The sequence below is a fragment of the Sphaeramia orbicularis genome, chromosome 12, assembly GCF_902148855.1.
Source record: "Sphaeramia orbicularis chromosome 12, fSphaOr1.1, whole genome shotgun sequence".
Classification (NCBI taxonomy): domain Eukaryota; kingdom Metazoa; phylum Chordata; class Actinopteri; order Kurtiformes; family Apogonidae; genus Sphaeramia; species Sphaeramia orbicularis.
Genome location: NC_043968.1, coordinates 24,589,905 through 24,610,003, shown reverse-complemented (window position 1 = coordinate 24,610,003; position 20,099 = coordinate 24,589,905). Strand labels below are relative to the sequence as shown.

The following is a 20,099-nucleotide window of genomic DNA, read 5'->3' as shown; positions in this document are numbered from 1 at the left end:
GTACAGAGCTGAAAGAGTCAAATCCCAGTCCAGTCTTTGTTAACCATAATTACAGAAATCCAGCTACTGTCTTTGTCGTGTTACAGAAATACTTACGTAAAGAGCACAATGCCAGTGTTAGCCATGGCGAAGGAGAGGCCCAAAATGCCGCTGCCCATGATGGCGTTACTCAGGTTGAAGACAGACATACCAAAGGAGGCGTGGCCAGGATGCTGCTCAAAAAAATGGAGAGAGAATGAGAAATATTTGTTATTAAAACACTGCTCCAGCGTTAACCTGTTGTTGAAACTCCACTGTTTGATCTCCATATAAAACATAGTTACCCTGCTTTCTGTAAAGACAGAAGGTCAGTGTTTGACAGTTTGAGCTGCACACAAGACTTTACAGCACTGACATTCATTTCTAGTTCAATGTAATAACTTCAAAACTATGGAGGTCAAAAGAGAGAACTCGACAAATCATTATATTAAAAGTATATTTGAAGAAACCACAAAGTATGGATTTGAATATCAAAAACATGATGTAAATCATCTGTTCAGACATATACTATCAGTGTTTCATGTGCTATAAATCTGTCTCCAACCTTTTAGGTATTACCCTGCAGACACAAAGTACTCAGTTAGCACATTTTGTTCTGAACACACCCATTTTCAGAGATTTGACTGTGCACTATTCATTATACATTCCATCCTTGGTAACAGATTTTTAACAGGAGACAATCTGAACTTGAAGGTGGTGATGAAAGACCATACCAGTGTGGGAGAGATTTGATTTCTGAAGGCGTTTCATCTCATGAACACTTCACTGAGCCAACTCACAGGCTCAGGGAACTGAAACGTCTGCTTTTAAAAACCACTGATCAAAGTCTGTTTGATGGTGTTCGATGTTTCTCTGGATTCTTGATTGAAGGGGCTCTTGTTCTGGATTTACGCTGAGCTGCTCAAGACATATTTGCACTTACTAGATGCAAGTCTAGCTGTTGTTTTTAACGCTACACTAGAGCGTGTGCTGAACTGTACTGCCCTCAACAAGTCGGTATCATTTTGACCAGCAGAATGTCCAGTAGACAAAATTTAAGAAGTAGATTCATGAGAATTCCACCTGTGAATGTTTTTATATTGCATCATCTAATGCACAGTTTATTTTTTATGGATTTCTTTAATACAGGGTTCGTACACATTTTTCAAGGTCAAATTCAAGCACTTTTCAGGCACTTTTAAGGGTCGTTTTCAAATTTTTCCAGCACATCACCTTATCACTGGGGTAAAATACATTTCAGCAGGAAAACATACACTGATTATTTTTTCACTTTTTATCTAAATGATGCACATTGTATTATGCTATAAACATCAAAGATTTTGTTTCATATGACAAAAAGTTAAAAAATTAAAGGACACAAAGTTTTATCCAAAAAGCCAACTGGTGTTCTTCAGACACACTCGATAAAAATATACATATAGGTTGTATTTTTTGACATTCAAACTTTAAAAATATATATGTTAAAAAAAAGTTTAATTTTTCAAAACATATCACCTCTCTGTATAGCTTTGGCTTGGCATCTAACCTGGCAGAGTTCATATTAAAATAATTAAATAAATTTCATCACAAAGTTATAATCTCAAGCACTTTCAAGCACTTCAACTAAAGTTCAAGCACTTTCCAGACCTTGAAAACACAACATTGAAATTCAAGCATTTTTCAAGGATTTCAAGCACCTGTATGAACCCTGTTAATAAAACCCAAACGGACTACTTTTTCCTCTAACAACCGTAACTACCAGTCTCTTCTAATTTCCCTCATGTTACACAGTCATAAAGAGACAAAGCAGAGATAAATAATGCACCTTTTAAATGTATTTTTAGACACATTAGAAGTTAAATTCTCTTACATATTCTTCATGGTACTCCTCATATTTCTTCTTCTTCATCATCCCATTTGACAGGAACTTCTGGCTTTCTCCATCCTCATTTTCGTCCAGAAAGTGACTGTAAAGAGAAGGAAAAGAAGTCAACACAGTCAACATTGTTCCTTTTTGGTGCTTAGATGTAGCATAGATAGTAGTAATTTCATCTTGACATAGTTATTAATTGACTACTACTTAATCTAAACAAAATGTGGACTTTTTACAGTATTATGCTGATGGCTCTAACATGGGTATAATATGGTACATGTGCCTGTACAGTATGTACATGTATCCTGGTGGTCTTACAGTTTTACTATGTCAGGTGATGAGGCAAGAATAGTTTGACCGGTTTGTGCTAGTTATGTGAGGTCATCTGTGAGTGTCAGAGCCCTTATTTCACTCACAGTGGAAACACAAACATGGCCGATTAATAACCGTCCATGCTTATTTCTATATCAACACCTTTGATCACAGGTGTCAAACATGCGGCCCAGGGGCCAAATCTGGCCCGTGGGATGAATTTGTGAAATGCAAAAATTACACTGAAGATATTAATAATCAATGGTGTCAAACTCATTTTAATTCAGGTTCCACATACAGACACATACAGTCCAATTAGATTTCAAGTGGGTCAGAACAAGTAAAATATTATCATAATAACCTATAAATAATGACGATCCCAAATTTTCTTTGTTTTTTTGGTGTAAAACAGTAAAATTACATGAAAATGTTAACATTATCAAATTATACTTTTACAAAAAATGTAAATAATCTGAACAAATATGAACAAAAGGAAATGTCTTAAGAAAAGTAAATGCAATTTTACCAATATTCTGCCTGTTACTAAATGTTTTGTGTGATTGTAATGCGCATGTGTAAATGATAAACCGATAAAACGAGGCAGAATTTTGTTAAATTTCACTTGTTTTTCCTGAAGACAATTGAAGTTGTTCATGTCATTCAGATTTTTAAGAAAACTTTGTAGTCAGAAACCTAATCATAATATAATTTTCCTTTTTTCACTGATATTATTTCACTGGTCTGGCCCACTTGAGATCAAATTGGGCTGAATGTGGCCCCTGAACTAAAATGAGTTTGACACCCCTGCCTTTGATCTTCTTCTAAAGCAGCAATAAAAATTTACAATAAAACATGTCCAAATTCATATGCATGCAACTGACCAAATTGCCAAAAAAGGACAGATTGACAACATGAAGGATTTGTGGAAATACTTCAGATTTCAGACCCACTTTGTCTATATTCGGAGTTAAAAAAACACTCTGATTGCTAACCTGTTGATGGTGGCCTTCTCAGAGTCAATGGGCTCTGTGAAGCGGTCATCCAGACTGTCCGTGCTGTCATCGTCAGGCTCCGTGCAGACTTTTTTTAACTCCATGCGATCCGCGACGCTCGGCATAGTGGCAGCAGGACGAGGAGCTGAGAAGTTTGCACGCTGATGTCAAGGTTTGACGTTTACAAGACAGTGATGCTCTTGATCCTCAAGCTCAGCCGGACGTTTTTACCTACAGAAAAACAGCCATAAAATAGAGAAATGATGAGAGCACAGTTTCGGTGAGGTGATGTTTTTGAGACGACCAGATTTCAAGGTTTTGCGTGGCATTTACAGTTATGTCCCAGACACTAACAGCTGCTACAGCCTTTATAAATGCAGTAACTCTCTAAGCTGACTTGCAAATGACTTCAGAACTGCAGACATGTACTATCTTGCTTCATCTGCCTTTGGCCCCGCAGAGAACATTTTAGACTGAAATGAGGCCAAATGACTGAAATTATGTCACTTCCTTGAACTGGAGGGGCAGTTTGGTAAGTTACCTTGAAGAGGAAACATGATGCAACCCCTGAAGCCTGATAGAGTTTCACCAAGACCAGGTTAAATTCTGTTAGCTCTGTGGCTATTTTCATTTCTTAAAAGCTACATCACTTTAATTAAAAGGAGTATTCTGATTAAAATAACTTGCTTATGTATCCACTATCTCCAAGAAGACATTATATCCTTATTAAAGCTGACATATTTAGATGAATGAGTTTTTGTTGGTAGAAAATCATAAAAAAATACAGTTGGTTTGTTGAGAATTATATTAATTACCTCCGCCAAGGAGGTTATGTTTTTGCCAGGGTTTGTTTGTTTGTTTGTCGGTCCGTTAGTGTGCAACATAACTCAAAAAGTTATGGACAGATTTGGATGAAATTTTCAGGGTTTGTTGGAAATGGGACAAGGAAGAAATGATTAAATTTTGGTGGTGATCTGGGGTGGGGGGGCCCACGGGGGGCGCCACTGATCAGCCTTGGCGGAGGTCTGCGCTCTCCGAGTGCTTCTAGTATTATCAGGTTATTAGGCTATATCCGGTTATTATTTATTTATTTGTTTTGAACATGCAAAGAAACAAAATAAAACAAAACGAAGACAAAAACAAAATAACATTTAATTGAACAGAATCTATCTTCAAGTACGTGCAAGTCTGAATTTTGCATGGTCGAAAAAGGAGTAGGAGGAAGTATGAACTTATTTATTTATTATTATCATGTCAAGAAGGTTTTAATAGATTATAGGTGGACCATCAAAGTGGACCACCAACATGAACCATAAAATTCAGTCAGATGCATCCACGATCCTTGCATTATTGTCTTTTCATGTAGTTGTCTCAGTTAGTAACAAATTACAATTAGTGACAGTTTAATGATCTATAACATTTTTAATTAGACCCTGTTTTTAAATTAGACCTTTTGACCCTTGGCCACCAAAATCTAATCAGTTCATCCTTGAGCCCAAGTAAATGTTTGAGCCACATTTGAAGAAATCCCCCTCAGTTTTTCCTAAGAAACTGCACTGCAAATGCATCGACAGAGCATCGAAACATCCACCAGGACATGACTGATGACACAGGGTGTATAAAAAAAAAAAAAAATAAAATAAATTATATATATATATATATATATATATATATATATATATATATATATATATATACACACACACACATTTTGAAAAATTACCCCCAGTTCCACATTTGATAATTTTTGGAATTTTCTTTTATGGACGTTGGTAGGTAGGGGATTGGTGGATATTTGTCCAAATTTACAGACCCAGGTTTTCATGCATGAGTGAGCAGGGGCAAATGGTGCAATCCAAGTTAAAACTGGTTTGCATGAAGTAGCGGTGGGATTTAAATCCAATCAAAAGTCATGGGAGGGGACAATGGGCATCCATCTTGTTTTCTACCAAATTGCCAGGTTACAGCATTAACACTTTGGCCACCATGTCAGTTTCAATTTCTTTACTCATGGCAGCTGTTCCTGCCTTTCAAAGATAATTCAATTTGTTTAGGCCTGAAAATGTCACTGAGGACGGGCCAAGTTAGGGTTAGGGTTAACCCTAACTGGATTAGGATGGTAATTTTTCAAAATGTATAGTTTTTTTTGATACACCCTGTATAATCCCTTTTATATCTGAGTCAATAAAAATATTCTCAACTAGACTAAACAAAACAATTTTTTATCAATGACAGATACAACATGTTGTTTAGTATTATAAACTTTTTTTAAAATATAAATATGAAATGACTTCAGAATGTAACTATATTAATAAAGTTAGAGTTCTATAATATACAGTACTTCTCCACCACTGGCTTATCCTGGAAATACCCATGGAGGCTTGTTAAATAATGGTTTTGTTGGTTGAAGAGCAGGATCTTTGCATTAAAATGTATGAGGAATGTTTACAGTCAATATTTCACTTTGTGTCTACAGAGAAGCTCCTCATTGTTCAACATTAGCTGTAGACAATAGCAGATCTGCCAAAGCTCTGGTCCTGTCATTCTGTTTCCAAGCTGAAGCCAAGACTTTGTCAAATTTAAGCCATTGTTGTTCTTCCTGTGATCTTGCTCTTCGGAAGCAGGCTGTTTTAAACCCAATCTAACAGAGCCAAAACAGATTATGCATTACCGTTAATAACCACATCATACACACCAGTACACCTAATCCCTCAGTGTCGCTCTCTGCTGTGTGGCGAGAGAGAAATGGGAATAGTTTACACTTTCACGCTGCCAAGAGACTTAACCTGTCTGACTGGGTTAACATCACACGCTTCAAGTTTAATGCAGCTCTTGTTACAACCATAACATTAGGAGCACACGTTTGGCGAACTGCCACACAGCACCCAGATCTGTCTCAGATGTGGTACCAGCGCTGCATGTTCACAGCTGACTGCCCTTCACAGTAGCAATTAAGTGTAACATGTGTGAAATGCAATAAGAAAAAACAGTGACAACATATATAAGATGGTAATACTGGAAGCGGACAGATGTACCCCATCTTGTCCATGTCCATTTCTGAGAGACTGGGTCCGTTTGTGTCCTCAAATGTCCTGGAAAACCCTCACACGTGTGTCTCCAATTGTTTGTTTTAATGCTAAGTGTGAACAGTAACATAGCAGTGATACATACTACTGAGTAAGTTCTGAGTACTGAGTATAAATCACATGAAAAAAATTGATTGTGCATAAAGTAAATTATAGTTTCTCAGTGACTACAATTACAAATATGCTCTGAGTGAGTCTAAAACAGTATGTGCAAGTATGCATTGGCAAGTAAAACAGAAGCAAGCATGCAAATATCTGTACGTTCATGGTGACTTCTGAATTTAGAAACAGGAAAATACAAGGAAACCACACAAATTGATCTTGGTATACAGATATGACACTGCTGTTTACATCTTATAATCACCTAAAGCATAACATCAAACCCAAACTGATGAACTTTGCTCTATGTCAACATGTTCACAAAAGATTACGCAAATTCTGTTTGACTTACAGATCGAAAACATTACAGACATCGTTTTATTTTAGCACGTTTTATAAAATATCACTTGTGATTTGTAACATTCAGCACAGGCTACAGTAAAAATGAAACGCCCTGATACCAAAGAGCTGCACAGACAAACCAATTTTCTTCCTATTCTTGATGCTTTTGCTCAGTTTCAAAATAAGGAACAATGTGAAACACGGTTCAAGAAAAAACATTAGATTAAACACCCAACGGAAAAGCTGACACCCTTGTGTTTCTGCAGCGAACACACTCCTACCTCTGAAATTCTCCAACCAAACAAACTCTTGCATCAGCCAATGACCTCAGGAAAAAAAAAAAAAAAAAAACCTGGTGCTTAATAAACTTTGCTGTGTTCCTCAAACACAACCTGCTGCAGCAAAAAAGAAACCAGACATTGCAAACTGTAATATTTCCTAAAATGTTTGAGAAGAGATCTTTAATCTGATTCTTTGTCCTCTATCAATACCTTGTCTGATCACAAATTTGCATGCACAGTTAAAGTTTTTTTTTTTTTTTAATAAACAAAACAGGCATACTCACTCAGAAAACTTCCCTAATGGCTTTCCTGGGTTGTTCCTTTTTTCTTTTTCAATAAAGTTATTTACAGAAGAAAGATGAGGGGCTTGCAACTGAGTGGGTGAAGAACCACAGCTCTTTTGCAACTCAGGTGAGAAGGAGGCTTTTAAAAGACAGAAGGGAGGGCCACTGTCGACCAATGAGGAACAACGAAAATTTAGTCAGGCTCCTCCTTCTTTGAGGAGCCCCTTAACCTCCCTACCCCTCAACACACAAGTTGACCGACAGAAAACAGATATATTAAATTTTTTTTAATTTTTAAAAATTTTTTTAAATATGCAAAAGTTTATTTATATAGACTCATTATGAAATCCTAATTCTGAAATATAATGAATCAACAGAAAAAAAAGACATCATCATATTAGCAACCATCAGACTGAAGACACTGATGAGCATTGATCCTGTTAAATACCCACAGTCGCTTCAAGACATAATCACATGACACGTCACATGACCATGAAAACACGTCCAGTTTTGTAATCCTATGTTATTATACCAGCCAACGCATGTGGGTACATGGCAGGCCGAGGTCACAGAGAGCTGCTGGTTGGCTATGTGTGGACTCACTGACCACACACACACACACACACACACACACACACACACACACACACACACACACAATTGTTTGCACCTGTAGCAACGCACACTCAGATGCCCAAAAGTGCTGTGACTAACCATTAGAAGTTTGGGGTAGGCTGTGCCGCAGACTAACCAATCAGAAGGCAGTGATTGGGGACGTCGCTGGACCCAAGGTCATGTCAGAGATGAGTTTTTTTTTTTTTTTAATTTGTGCTCTGTTTCTGAGGTTGTGCATACTGCATGTGAGGAATAGAAAGGATCAAAGTTTTTTTTAATTCAAATTAGCGTTCAAAGGTTTTGTTCGATGATACATTTATATAATGACACTGTGACTGGACCGGACTTATTTATTCATTTAGAGACGAGTGTGGCAAGGTTGTAATAGTTTTGGATTTTTCATTCTAGTTTAGTTTTATTTAGTTTAGACTTTTTTTCTCTAATTCAGATAGTTTTAATTCGTTTTTTGAGCAGGTTTTGCTAGTTTTTATTAGTTTTCATTTTCTTCTAAATGCTTAGTTTTACTTTTTTTCATATCTTTTATCTTCTTCGCCGTCGTATTCAAATTAATCCCATACAGGACTCTGCTGATTTCTTCCAACTTTATTCTCCATGTTTCCAGGCAGAGTGGGGACGAGTAGACGACTCTAAATGACATGTGATGAGAAGTGACGGACCGTGAAGTGCCGTATGGTGCTGCTAGGTAAAACTGCTAGAGCGAAATAAATCGATTTCGTATCAATCCGACGTTGACAAAGGCAAAAATGAAGGGAATTTTTTCCATAATTTTTATACATTTTAGTCAGTTTTGTAAGCACACAATACAGTTTCAGTTACCGTTTTTTTCTTTTAATTATAGTTTTTATTTATTTCAGTTACCAAAAAATGTTTTTTCAATTCTAGTTTTCGTCATTTCGTTCATTTTCGTTAACGATAATAACCTTGGACTGTGGATATGACAACCCCAGACAGTGAATATTCAACTCAGAGCAAATGAATTCAGTACTGAGATTAAGGAACTTTAAGGACAACTCGGGTTCATACTGAAGCTAAAACTCAGACGGCACAAAAATAATGGAGAAGAGTCATAAACTCAAAAACAGTCAGCTCAAGGGTTACCTAGCAAAAAAAAGTACATCTTTTTGGTAATACGTAGCTCTTCTAATCTAACAGAGACAGAGACATTATGCGTTAAAAACCACATTGTACACACAGTGTTATACGCAAGTTATACGTAGCTAAAATCTAACTCTAGTACATATTAATCTCTAGCTGGTAAAATGGTGAAACAATTAGTAAAGTGGAAGCCGAATGGGACACACGTGTGAATGAATGAAATTATTTTTTCATGTATAAAAAGGAGATTATTCTACTTTATCCTATTATCATAAATCCAAAAAAACCCAACTTTAAACATGTATACATGAATCTCACATGCTTACGTACTCACATGGGTTTGTGCTGGAGTCTGTTTGGTGCTGAGAGACAACATTTGTTGACATTTCTGAGCTAATCTCTGTCGATTTGTCTATAAATGATATCTCCCAACATCAAAAAATTCCAAGAACCCAGCAAGACACAAATTCCAACACAAAGTTCATATCAGCATTCAACCATCTTCCACAGCGGGACTTTCAGTCTAGAAAAAGTCCAAATGTGAGCTATATCACAATAAAAACCACTACTTTTGTTTTTTGAGATGCAACTTTTTGGACTCTTGTCACATGGGTGTCACACTTTAAGGACATATGAGGTAAAAAGCCATCTAAATGCAATGGACTTTCACTAAAGGGGCAGGTGGTAGAGCTTGTACCTCTGCCAAACACCCACAGTCATGTGATTCAATCAAATATCATGTTTGACTACTAATGTTACAAAAAGAGACGTGGATCTGGCCCATAATTTACTGGGTGTTCTCTACTACCACGTGACAAGTAATCCTGGTGACAGACAGATAAACAGATAAACAGACAGGGTTGATAACCCAGGAGGTGAGTTAATAACACTCTCCAGTGAATGGCAGTGAAAGCCAAATTCCTGTGAACTCCTCATGAAGATCCTCTCTAAAGCTGCAGGACATTCCTTAAATGGCATCACACTCCCTGAAGTGTGTGTTGGGGTCTTCACACACATACTCAGCCAATCACCTGAGACTAGAAAGCTGTCCCTGAGCCAGTCCTCTGACATGTCAAACAGGGTCTGGCTTTAGCTGGGGGGTTAAGGGTCAGAAACTTTGGAGGTCTGTACCCTGCAATGGAAGAAGCTGAGCGTAGTCTTTAAGGTCAAAGATACGACACACACAGATGAAAACAAACATAGACTGAGGGAATGGAATGTGTGTAACTTATATGTCCATACTGTCATATCACACATATAGTTCAGGCGAAAACTCACAACTGTTACTGAGCTGACTAGTTCAACGCAGATTTAACAGAGATAGAGTGTATGGAATGTTAGGAGCCATAAATGAACTGGTCCTGACACATCTGCCTGGAAAAAGCTGGTCTGACTTGGACAAGCCTTACTCTTTCTTTCAGTTTCCTTTTTTCTCTAAATTCTGTGTCCTCTAAACTCTGTATTGTGCTTAAGTATGTTTTTGTGTGCTGGTTTGGTTTTGACACCCATGGTTTGGTAACATGATTGCTGTTGAAATAAGCAACGGAGATAAAGAAACACTTAGAAGTAAGTACACACTTCACTCAAATTGTCTATACTAGAGCAATTAATCAATTAGTTTATGGAAAAAGTTGAAGTAAAAATGCCAGAATTTCACAATTTGAGGATATTGTGATTTTCTTTCTCACATTTTAGAGTAAATTGAATACTTTTTGGTTTAAAATTGCTGATTCATTAAAAGAAGTATTTATTTTCAATGGGAACATTTCTAGAAAACGTCTACTTTTTCATTGTTCATAAATTATTTGGGCTTTTTGAGATTCTGTAAAGACAGGGACAGAGAGAAGGTATGACCTGCAGCTCTCTGTTTTCTAATATTGAAAAAAGAAAAAAAGATAGGTAGCCACAACTGTGTACAGTTGCTGATCTTTTACGTTTCTGCCTCCTCTGTATATTAGTCATATGTTTTTGTTTTAAGCATGGGACATGTTATCACAGACAATATTTGGCTTTAGGGTCGCCAACATGGAAACAGTCAACCACATGCTGTGTTAATGCAGATTGAAAGTGAATGTAATAGATTCACAAACTGAAGAAGAGCACAATGTGTTGACATGAGCCGGTAAACAAGAGGTCATATTTCCATCAGAGATCATGAGGTTATTAACCTCCTCTTTAGACAAACCCTGTCTAATTTGATGACATGGACACTGACACGTGTTTCCTAATGTTTCAAAACATCGATTCCTTCCATATGGACATAGAGGATGGGTCGTCATTGTATGCTTCGCCTCTGTGTTTCAGAGCTGGAGTTTAACGGCATCTAAATTAAGCCTCTCAACCTCATGTAACCTGCTGCTAATCCACATAGAGTTTGTTGGTGAATCATGGCAAGTTTCTCAGATGATCCTAAAAAATAAACAAACAAAAAAAAGAAAACACTGCAGAATGATAACATGTAAAAACACACATTTCTTTGAATTCTAAAAAAAACAAAAACAAATCTTGAACTTTGACCTGACTGAAATGAGTAGACCCCTTGGGGGGCATTTCACAAGTCCAGGCAACAAATATTTTTGTCCCCTGACTCGAAAATCTATTAACACAGTACACTTGTTTGCATGTAGGAGACTGGTATATGATGTAACATACATCATATGACACTTCAGTCATTATGGTCTGCAGAAATAAACTGAACGCCTGTTTCTCCTCCATCAATTCCCCTGGACTTCAGAAGGAACAAGCTCAACAGACCTACTCTGTGCACCGATGACAGTGTAAATGTTACCTGATCGTGTTTGACTCATACTGACTCAGTACCATGCGTCACAGATGTTTAGAATTGCAACCACAGTTCTCCACTAAGACACAAAACTACTGTAATAAGGCGTTGTGGAAGCAGAATCACGTCATGTCTAACAACTCTACAGCTGATGGTTGCACTTATTGCAGTGTTTTCGTCATAATGTGTAACAAACCTGGCCTTGTGTGGCAAACACAAATACAGAAATGCAACAACATTAGGCAGAGTTAGAACTGCACACGTGTATTGAACATCCTGTCACCAGCCTGGGAGGAACTTATTATATGTAGTAAGTTCAGACTACTGGCTCCTCCCCTATGCAGCTCTTCCTCCTCGTCATATCTATATGTTTTGCCCTTTGGAAGAATGTGGATGAACCAGAAGGTTGGCCACCATAAGTATCACATTGCTAAACTTCAAGAAGGTTGCATTTCATCTATGAACATTTCCATTTTCTTGCAAGTTCTGCTGTGGTAATGTGTGGATTAATCCTACTGAGTGTCCCTACAGCTCGATCATTTTCTGTCTTTGTATTTTCCTTCAAAAGTTACACTGAAAAACAGAAGCAGCTGTAAGAAACACCCCCTGTACAACCACAGCATTATCAATTTCTATCAATACCCTTTATCTGGCTGTTATTATTATTATTATTATTACTATTATTATTACCTATGTTTTCATCGGGGTTTGTTTGTTTATTTGTCTGTCTGTTAGCAAGATAACTCAAAAAGTTAGCGATGGATTTTGATGAAATTTTCAGGAAATGTTGATACTGGCACAAGGAACAAATGATAATAATGATTGGGGGGTGAGGAGACTGATCTGCCTTGGCGGGGATCTTTTCTACTTATTTATTTTTGTTCAATATGATATAAGTTGATATCATCACTATTATTATCACTGTTGTTAATGATAATGATTTTTTAAAATTATCATTCGTTGTTGTTACCAATTCCTTTGTCTTTTATTTTATTTTCTCTCTCTCTCTCTTTCTCTCTCTCTCTCACACACACAAACACATGTATAATGATGAATATGTAATAAGTATTTGTTTTGTCTTATTTGTTGTCATGTCTTTGACATGTTTTGTACTGCTCACTAAATAAAAACAGAGGAATTCAAGGAAATAAAATCAATAAGACAAAAAAGAAGAAAAACAGAAGCAGATTTAGTAGAATAGTACTTTGTATTGCTATTATTTCACCAAGTTTAACCCAGATATCATGCTGTAAATGAACACTTCAAACAGAAACAGTGTGTGCTTCTTATAAGAGATGATTATGACTAATTAATCCAAATATCCAACTTTATTCTACTGAGGTCAGTTGAGGTCAGGTGATCAGGGTCTGCTGCTTGTCCCCCCTACCAGACTCAAAACCAAAGGGGACAGAACCTTTTTAGCAGATGGTGGAATGCCCTTCCACCTGATCTATGAGCAGCAGCCTCCAGGACATTTTGAAGATGCACTTTTATTCTAATGTGTTTATGAGTATTCCATGATTTTATCTGGTATTTCAGAATTTCACATTTTTGCATTTTGTATTTTTTGTGTCTTATGTCCTTTAATCTGTAAAGCATTTTGTGAGTTTTTCTCTGTGATAAGTGCTATATAAATACATTTTACTTACTTACTTATTCAGTTGCAGATTTCTGATTTCTCTCATCTGACCCCCTAAACTGAGGGTTATCCAGTGCATTGTACCAGTCTACATGTAAAAAGCTTTGAATGGATGGAGATGTCTGTGCATGGGAATCCAGGTCAGCTCCTGTTTGCAGGGTACCGAGAGTTGAACGATGCCGAGCATTTATGTTATGGTCCTTGGCAATCTATAAATGTCTTTAAGGTGACCTCAGACAACTGTAATTTATACATATCATATCTGTCATTCCCTGTACTTTCCTGTTCCACATTTTAGTTCTGACAACGCTCTGATATAAGACACAAGGCCACTTTGAGCCTGAAGACATCTATAAAGAGTTGGATGTATACTGATTTCATTCATTTCATTACTTGACTAACTGGTTTGTGTGATCATTTGAATGATTAATAAACTACTTAAAGTTGGTACCTACAAGCTGATTATATAAGACCTCTGAACTACACTACAAATACTGACAGTAGCAGAAAAAAATGTTAGACCACCCTTGTTTTCTTCAGTTTCTTGTTCATTTTAATGCCTAGTACAACTAAAGGTACATTTGTTTGGACAAATATAATGATAACAACAAAAATAGCTCATAAGAGTTTAATTTCAGAGCTGATATCTATCTATTTTCCATGTTTTCTTGATAATAACCAAAATCACTTCACTTCTTAAATCAATATCTATGGCATTGTACTGACAAAAACAGTGCTTTTAGTCATTCCATGTTTTCTTTTCTGTCTGTTTTAGTCACATAATACACACAGGAGTTAGTACTTGATTGCATAACCATTATTTTCGATGACTTTTGATGGTCTAATAATTTTTTCTGCAACTGGATATTGAAGGAGAATAAAAAAAAAAACAAAACCCTCAAATAATTAAAATCCCTCCCACCAAGATTTTTTATGGTTAGTTTCTTGTTCAGTTCCACATTTCTTGATCAGTTCATCTGAGATTGAGATGTATTTAGTCCTGTGATTTAGATGATATGCATAATCCAGTTCCGCTGTCAAAATTATTATATAACCTTTTAAATATCCACTCAGTTCTTTAGTCTCCTTAATGACACTCTTAAGCAATAATACAAAATATTCAGCATCAAATGAAGCAAAACTAATCTACAGTTAGACTTACAAGCGCATGATAGAAACTGTAATTAATAGGATGTCCATGTACAAAACTGTTTGTCAAATTCCCAGAAAGAAGACAGAACATCACATCCACTGACAGATGACTGACCATATTTGCGCTGAAGCACACTTGGCCTTTGGTAAACATCATATTGGCCCTGTGACGTGAGTCTGGTGTGTCCTAACCTTGTTTGTGAACCCTGTTCTTGGGGACACTCACTCTGTTCATCTTATCAGTCATTATTGATCTACCAGCTCATGTGTACTATCGACAGCGGCATCCCACTTTGTCACAATATGTAATGCCTCTGAAACACAAGGTTTCGACCTTGACTTTAGCTGAAGGGTGGACGGAGTTCTTTCATGCACTTGAGAGACCTCACATTTTTTCAGAGTTTTTTGTAAAGTGAGATGTGACTGGGTTTAACTTTCTGTTTGTTCAGTTCACATCAGTTCACATTTCATTTACAAATCATTTAAAATACGTATGCAACTTGTATTCATAATTTACAGCAAGATATGATTTTGTAAAAAAGGTAACCCCAGAAGCTATTCATAGCTTATAAACGGGGGCCCAAACTGGAGCTAAAAACATAAGTAAGTTCTGAGCTGAGCTGTCTTCTACCATGTCTGGTACAGAAACAGTCCTGTCAGTGAAATTTGAGTGCCTACAGCACATGTTTTTATTCAAATATGTCAGCCTGCTAAGTCACCTAAATAAATGTCATGGAAGAGCAGACATTAGATCAGACTGTTCACTCAGCAGGACATTGGCAGAAGGACCTGTTACTTGTCCTATTTCTGTTGGTTCTACACCACTTTGACTTGTTCCCAACTTTGCGACCATGAAAAACATGTGGATTTTCAAGTTCATTAGTTATGTACTAAACAGCACACAGAGGCAGGATCAGATGACTGTTCCCACCTACTTACAGCACATTTACACACTGTGCATTTATTGATATTTTGTGGGTCAGAAAATCCCCTCAGCACCTTCAGCATTCCACTTTTCCCTGCATTCTCTAGCACTTCCAAAGTACTGCAGCAGAAGCAGAAAGACAATTACATTATGTTTCATTATGTACGCATGATTGAATTCCTGATTTAGGTCAATTTAATTATGCAAAACGGGTCAAAAGAGGGCACTTTATCCCAACTGATCTCCCTGTCTTCTGTATGTCTGTTTGCACATTAGTGGGGACGTCTAAAGCTCATCTACTGTTATGCTATGTGAACCTGGCAAAGATCATTCAGAGGCCCACTGTGGGGCCTTGGAACACTGCTTAGTTTCAACAAGAGTAGCAACTATTGACTCTAGTGACATCACCTCTCTGATCTCTCCTTGGATTTTTTGTAAATTTCTAGATGTACATACATTTATATCAGATACTAATGCAGATTATTTGCATACAGTGACAAAACAGCCTAAATATGTACAGCATTTATAAGCAAAAACAGCTTTAGTTTGATCATATTTCAGCTACTTTCTCAGTATTAAAGAAGTGTTTTCTGAACTACTTAAGAGTACAATGAAATATAAATATATTTCATCTTGCTTTGCACAAATTGTATTTAAGCTGCTTGACACACCAGCATTATGGAACATTTTTGAGAGACACTACATTCTTTAATGGTGCAGCAGGAAAAGCTTCGTCATGTTGCCCAGAATGCCTCCATCATGCTAAATTACTTTCACACAGTCACTGAAGTGAAACTGGGGCTTCTTTGTCTGCTACACAGACACTTCCAATACTTGTCTTAATGTTGCCAAGGTTTTCTTTTTTTTAATATTCATCTGAAGATTACCTTTGACAGATTGTGTTTTTCCCACATCACACCCACCACCACAAGCAGAGGTTGTAAAAAGCTTAGTAAAGTGACCAAAGTGTTAAAGCAGATGTGCTGGCAAACATCCCTCTATGAATCCCCGTAGCTGACCTCTGACCTACAAACACCACGTGGCGGGATGGAAGGAAAAAAAAAAGAGAATTTCCTTGCATAAAAACAATATATCATTAAATCTAAATACATGTTTTGGATGCTTTGCAAACAAGTGTCCCCAATTTCCGCTGAGTGAATTATGTAATACCCCAGGTAAAAATAGGCGGCCTCTAACACCATGCCATCTTCTAAAATTTCAGCTCAATGTGTTGACTGTGTTTTGGAAAACTGCCAAACATTTCAGCCCTTTGTAGCCGTGCTTCCCTGTGTCTTTGTGTTAGTGATACCCACTCCTTTGAAACTGACTCGGATTCAGGCTCAATTTGCTCATTCGCGTTCCAAGTTACACCAGCCGGCAGCGACCCAGCAGGATCTGACCTACATGTGCCATTCAGGACTCACACCACCAATGACGAGCAGGAATCCAGGGCCCAGCTCCACCCTGCTGACAGGTGTTCAGACCTGTGCTGGCATTCCCCCCTCACCTGCAGCCTTACACAGTTACGAAGGGTGTTTTAACAAAATGTTTAACGGTTCACAGGTGTAACAAGAAACTGTGGGTTTAATAATGCAATGAGACAGATTACATCTTAATTTGTAATCCACTCAATTATCCTTGCTTTAACATGGAAATATTAACTATATGTGCAAATAAGCCACTTGTTATCATTATTATCTTCATGAACTTTTTCCTTCTTGCGTTAAAAACAAACCCATCAGTGCTTATGCATGCAGCCTTTTGTAAATCACCTCAGAGTTTTAAGATCATAAATCACCTTAAAACACTTTCGCTCAGATATTTTTACCACTGTCAATGGATACTTTAAAAAAAACCTGAAAAGTTGGAGGTGGAGCCTCTTCAACAGAGGACATTACTGGCTAAAATCGAACTATTATGTAAGGTGTAAAAGAAAAAGCTGGGCATGTGAAGTGTGTGCACATTCACTCTGGCAACTGTGTATTTTTAGCGGTAAGAAAAGCAATGATAGAAACTGAACTCACCATTCTGACATGCCTGGGCTGAGATATTCTACTGAATGTACTCTTTGTTTTCACTGGATCTGCTGTATGTGTCTGGTATTAGGGTGCGCTGCTTTAAATGTTTAGGCAAAAAACTCCAGAAGAGCTTAAAGTTTTACAGCAAAGATGTGTGACAACAACCAGGCATTACTGAAAAAGCATCTCAGCAAGGGAAGAAGATGGAAAATCCCCCTTTCAGCAAATAAAGGATACTTTTATCTTTAAGTCTAAGTAGTTACAGTAGTAAACAGAAGACACAGACTGCAGTACATGAGTTAAAAGGCTAAAAACAGATCAGATGAAAGAGGAAGGAGGAAAAACACACAACTGTGCTTCAGTTTTAGGAAAATCTAATCAAGTTAAAAACTACCTTAATAGATTTGTATTGTATTTGCAAGCGTCTAGCAGAGATAGCAGCAGTCATAACATATTTATTAGTCATCAGTGGACTCAGCAGGCCACCTCAGTGTCTGCTGTTACATAAATCAGTGATGCATATTTCACCTTTATCTATTTTTCCTCTCATGTTTCTGTTTTAAAACCACAGTAATTAGTTTAGAATGAACTGCACACACACACAGGGAGTAAAGATAAAATTGCTTCAATGATTCAAAGTGGAATAAATATCAGCCCTTTGTGTTCTTTTCTTTACATAAACGCGGAAAGGCACCACGCGTCCAAAACAAAAACAGACGCAAAAACAGGCTGTAGTTTCACCTCATATATATGATCAACTGGTAAGCATCAATGATAAGAGAAGATGCAACATGCAGACAAATTAAAGCCGGATCCTAAAGATTACCGCGCAACAGGATCAGGATCCTTTTATTAGTGCATAAATAAAAAAAAAGACGCGTGTTTGGCGCTTCAGGCAACACCCTGCAGGAAGCGCTCCACGGACAGCTTCCACTCCACGGCTTCAACACATGGCTATTTGTTAATCAATTTAGAAAAAAATACTCATCTTGGGAAGACAAAAAAACAAAACAAAAAAAAACCTTGAAAAATATTCCCTTTTCATATAAGCGCATGTTTAATTCCCGTGCATTTTGCAGGGTTAAAACACCCACAGATGGTTAATTCCAGTCCAGATAGGCTTCAAAACCTGAATTAAACTACCCGCTGTGGGGCAATTAAACATGGAGGGTCCAATATAAGAGCGAATCAACCGCAGGATGGAAGAATAAAAGTAAAGAAGAGCTGTGTAAATGCTGTGGTCTTACCTAATGCTTTCAATGTGGAGGACAGCTGCAGCAGGCGGAGGAGGAGGCGCACTAGTGGAAACAAGAGTTGGAGACCCTTCCCATTTAACAAGCAAGGCGACTGAGTGGAAATTTCCATCTGCCATGTGATGATGGCAACTCCTGAAGCGTCGTGTTACACTACCGGGCATTGCTGGGGGCTCCTTGTTCTCCCAATTAGCTCCTTTCCAAGCCTTCATCTCTGTTATTAGACACCTTCCACACATCTGACAGCTTTATATACTGATTTAAGATTTAGAAGATGCTTCTAATTGTTTCCATTGATTCATCCCATATATGTCATTCTGTCACATAATTATCATTTCCTCTCTCATGTGCAGTTGCTAAAAAAAAGGGTTTGCGCAACGTTTAAGATAAAAAGGGCAGGTTTATGTAATGATTGCTGTTTGACTGACTGACATCCTTTGTTTACATTCGAGCTGACCACGTTGTGGCGGAAAAAAGCAGTGCTCCAGACTCCCAATTCACTGCAATTATGTGTTAAAGGGGCAGTAGGTATTTTAGGAGGTGAAAGTGTTCATATTGTAGTGAAACTGCAGTTTTGTCAAACAGCTCTAGGGATTTTTAACATTATATTGCAATTGATAACACTGGTCAACAACAAATTTATTGTTTAAGTTTTTTGAGCTGATTTAGGATCATTTTGGTGTGCTGAATCCGAAAATCACATTAATTTTGCTCAATCAGGTCAACTTTCTGAACTATGCTACATATTGGCTTTTTAACATTTTTGCTTACATTTATGGGCATTTTCACATCATATGATACAAAATTCTTTCATATTTCTTGCAATAAACGAGTTCTGAAGATTTTACTTTTGCCAATTTATGATTAATGGGTTTTTTAAATATTACAGGTGAATGAAATGGCTTCAACTAAAACAGGGGTGTCAAACTCATTTTGGTTCAGGGGCCATATTTTGCCCAATTTGATCTCAAGCGGGCCAGACCAGTAAAATAATGACTAAATAACCTATAAATAATGACCAATCCAAGTTTTCCTTTTTGTTTTAGTACAAAAAAAAAAAAAACAATTAAATTATGAAAATATTTACATTTTACAAAAAAGATATGAATAACCTGAAAAAACTGAAATTTCATTTGAAAATTTGTGCAATTTGAACAATATTATGCTTCGACTTACTATTTATACATGTACATTTACACACAATGTTACATAAACATTTAGTAACAGGCAGAATATTGTTAAAATTTTGGAGTTTGGAACTAAAATTTGAACAATTTCTACAATATTCCATCTCTTATTATTAACACAACTG

At 37.0% G+C, this 20,099-nt stretch overlaps 1 protein-coding gene across 2 annotated transcripts in view; it reads right to left on the bottom strand.

Moving 5' to 3' along the window:
• The window catches only part of slc38a4 (solute carrier family 38 member 4), a 38,244-nt gene extending 19,361 nt beyond the window's left edge, over window positions 1-18,883 (bottom strand). The window contains exons 1-4 of one of the 2 annotated variants that reach the window (XM_030150890.1): window positions 18,782-18,883; window positions 3,196-3,426; window positions 1,889-1,985; window positions 97-212 (exon numbers count right to left, since the gene is read on the bottom strand). In XM_030150890.1, the coding sequence (XP_030006750.1) occupies window positions 97-212; window positions 1,889-1,985; window positions 3,196-3,320 (338 nt within the window). In that variant the 5' untranslated portion in view covers window positions 3,321-3,426; window positions 18,782-18,883. Of the gene's footprint in view, window positions 1-96; window positions 213-1,888; window positions 1,986-3,195; window positions 3,427-7,287; window positions 7,398-18,781 lie in introns of those variants that run through there. The other variant, XM_030150891.1, reaches the window with a different exon arrangement.
• Window positions 18,884-20,099: the final 1,216 nt, after the last annotated feature.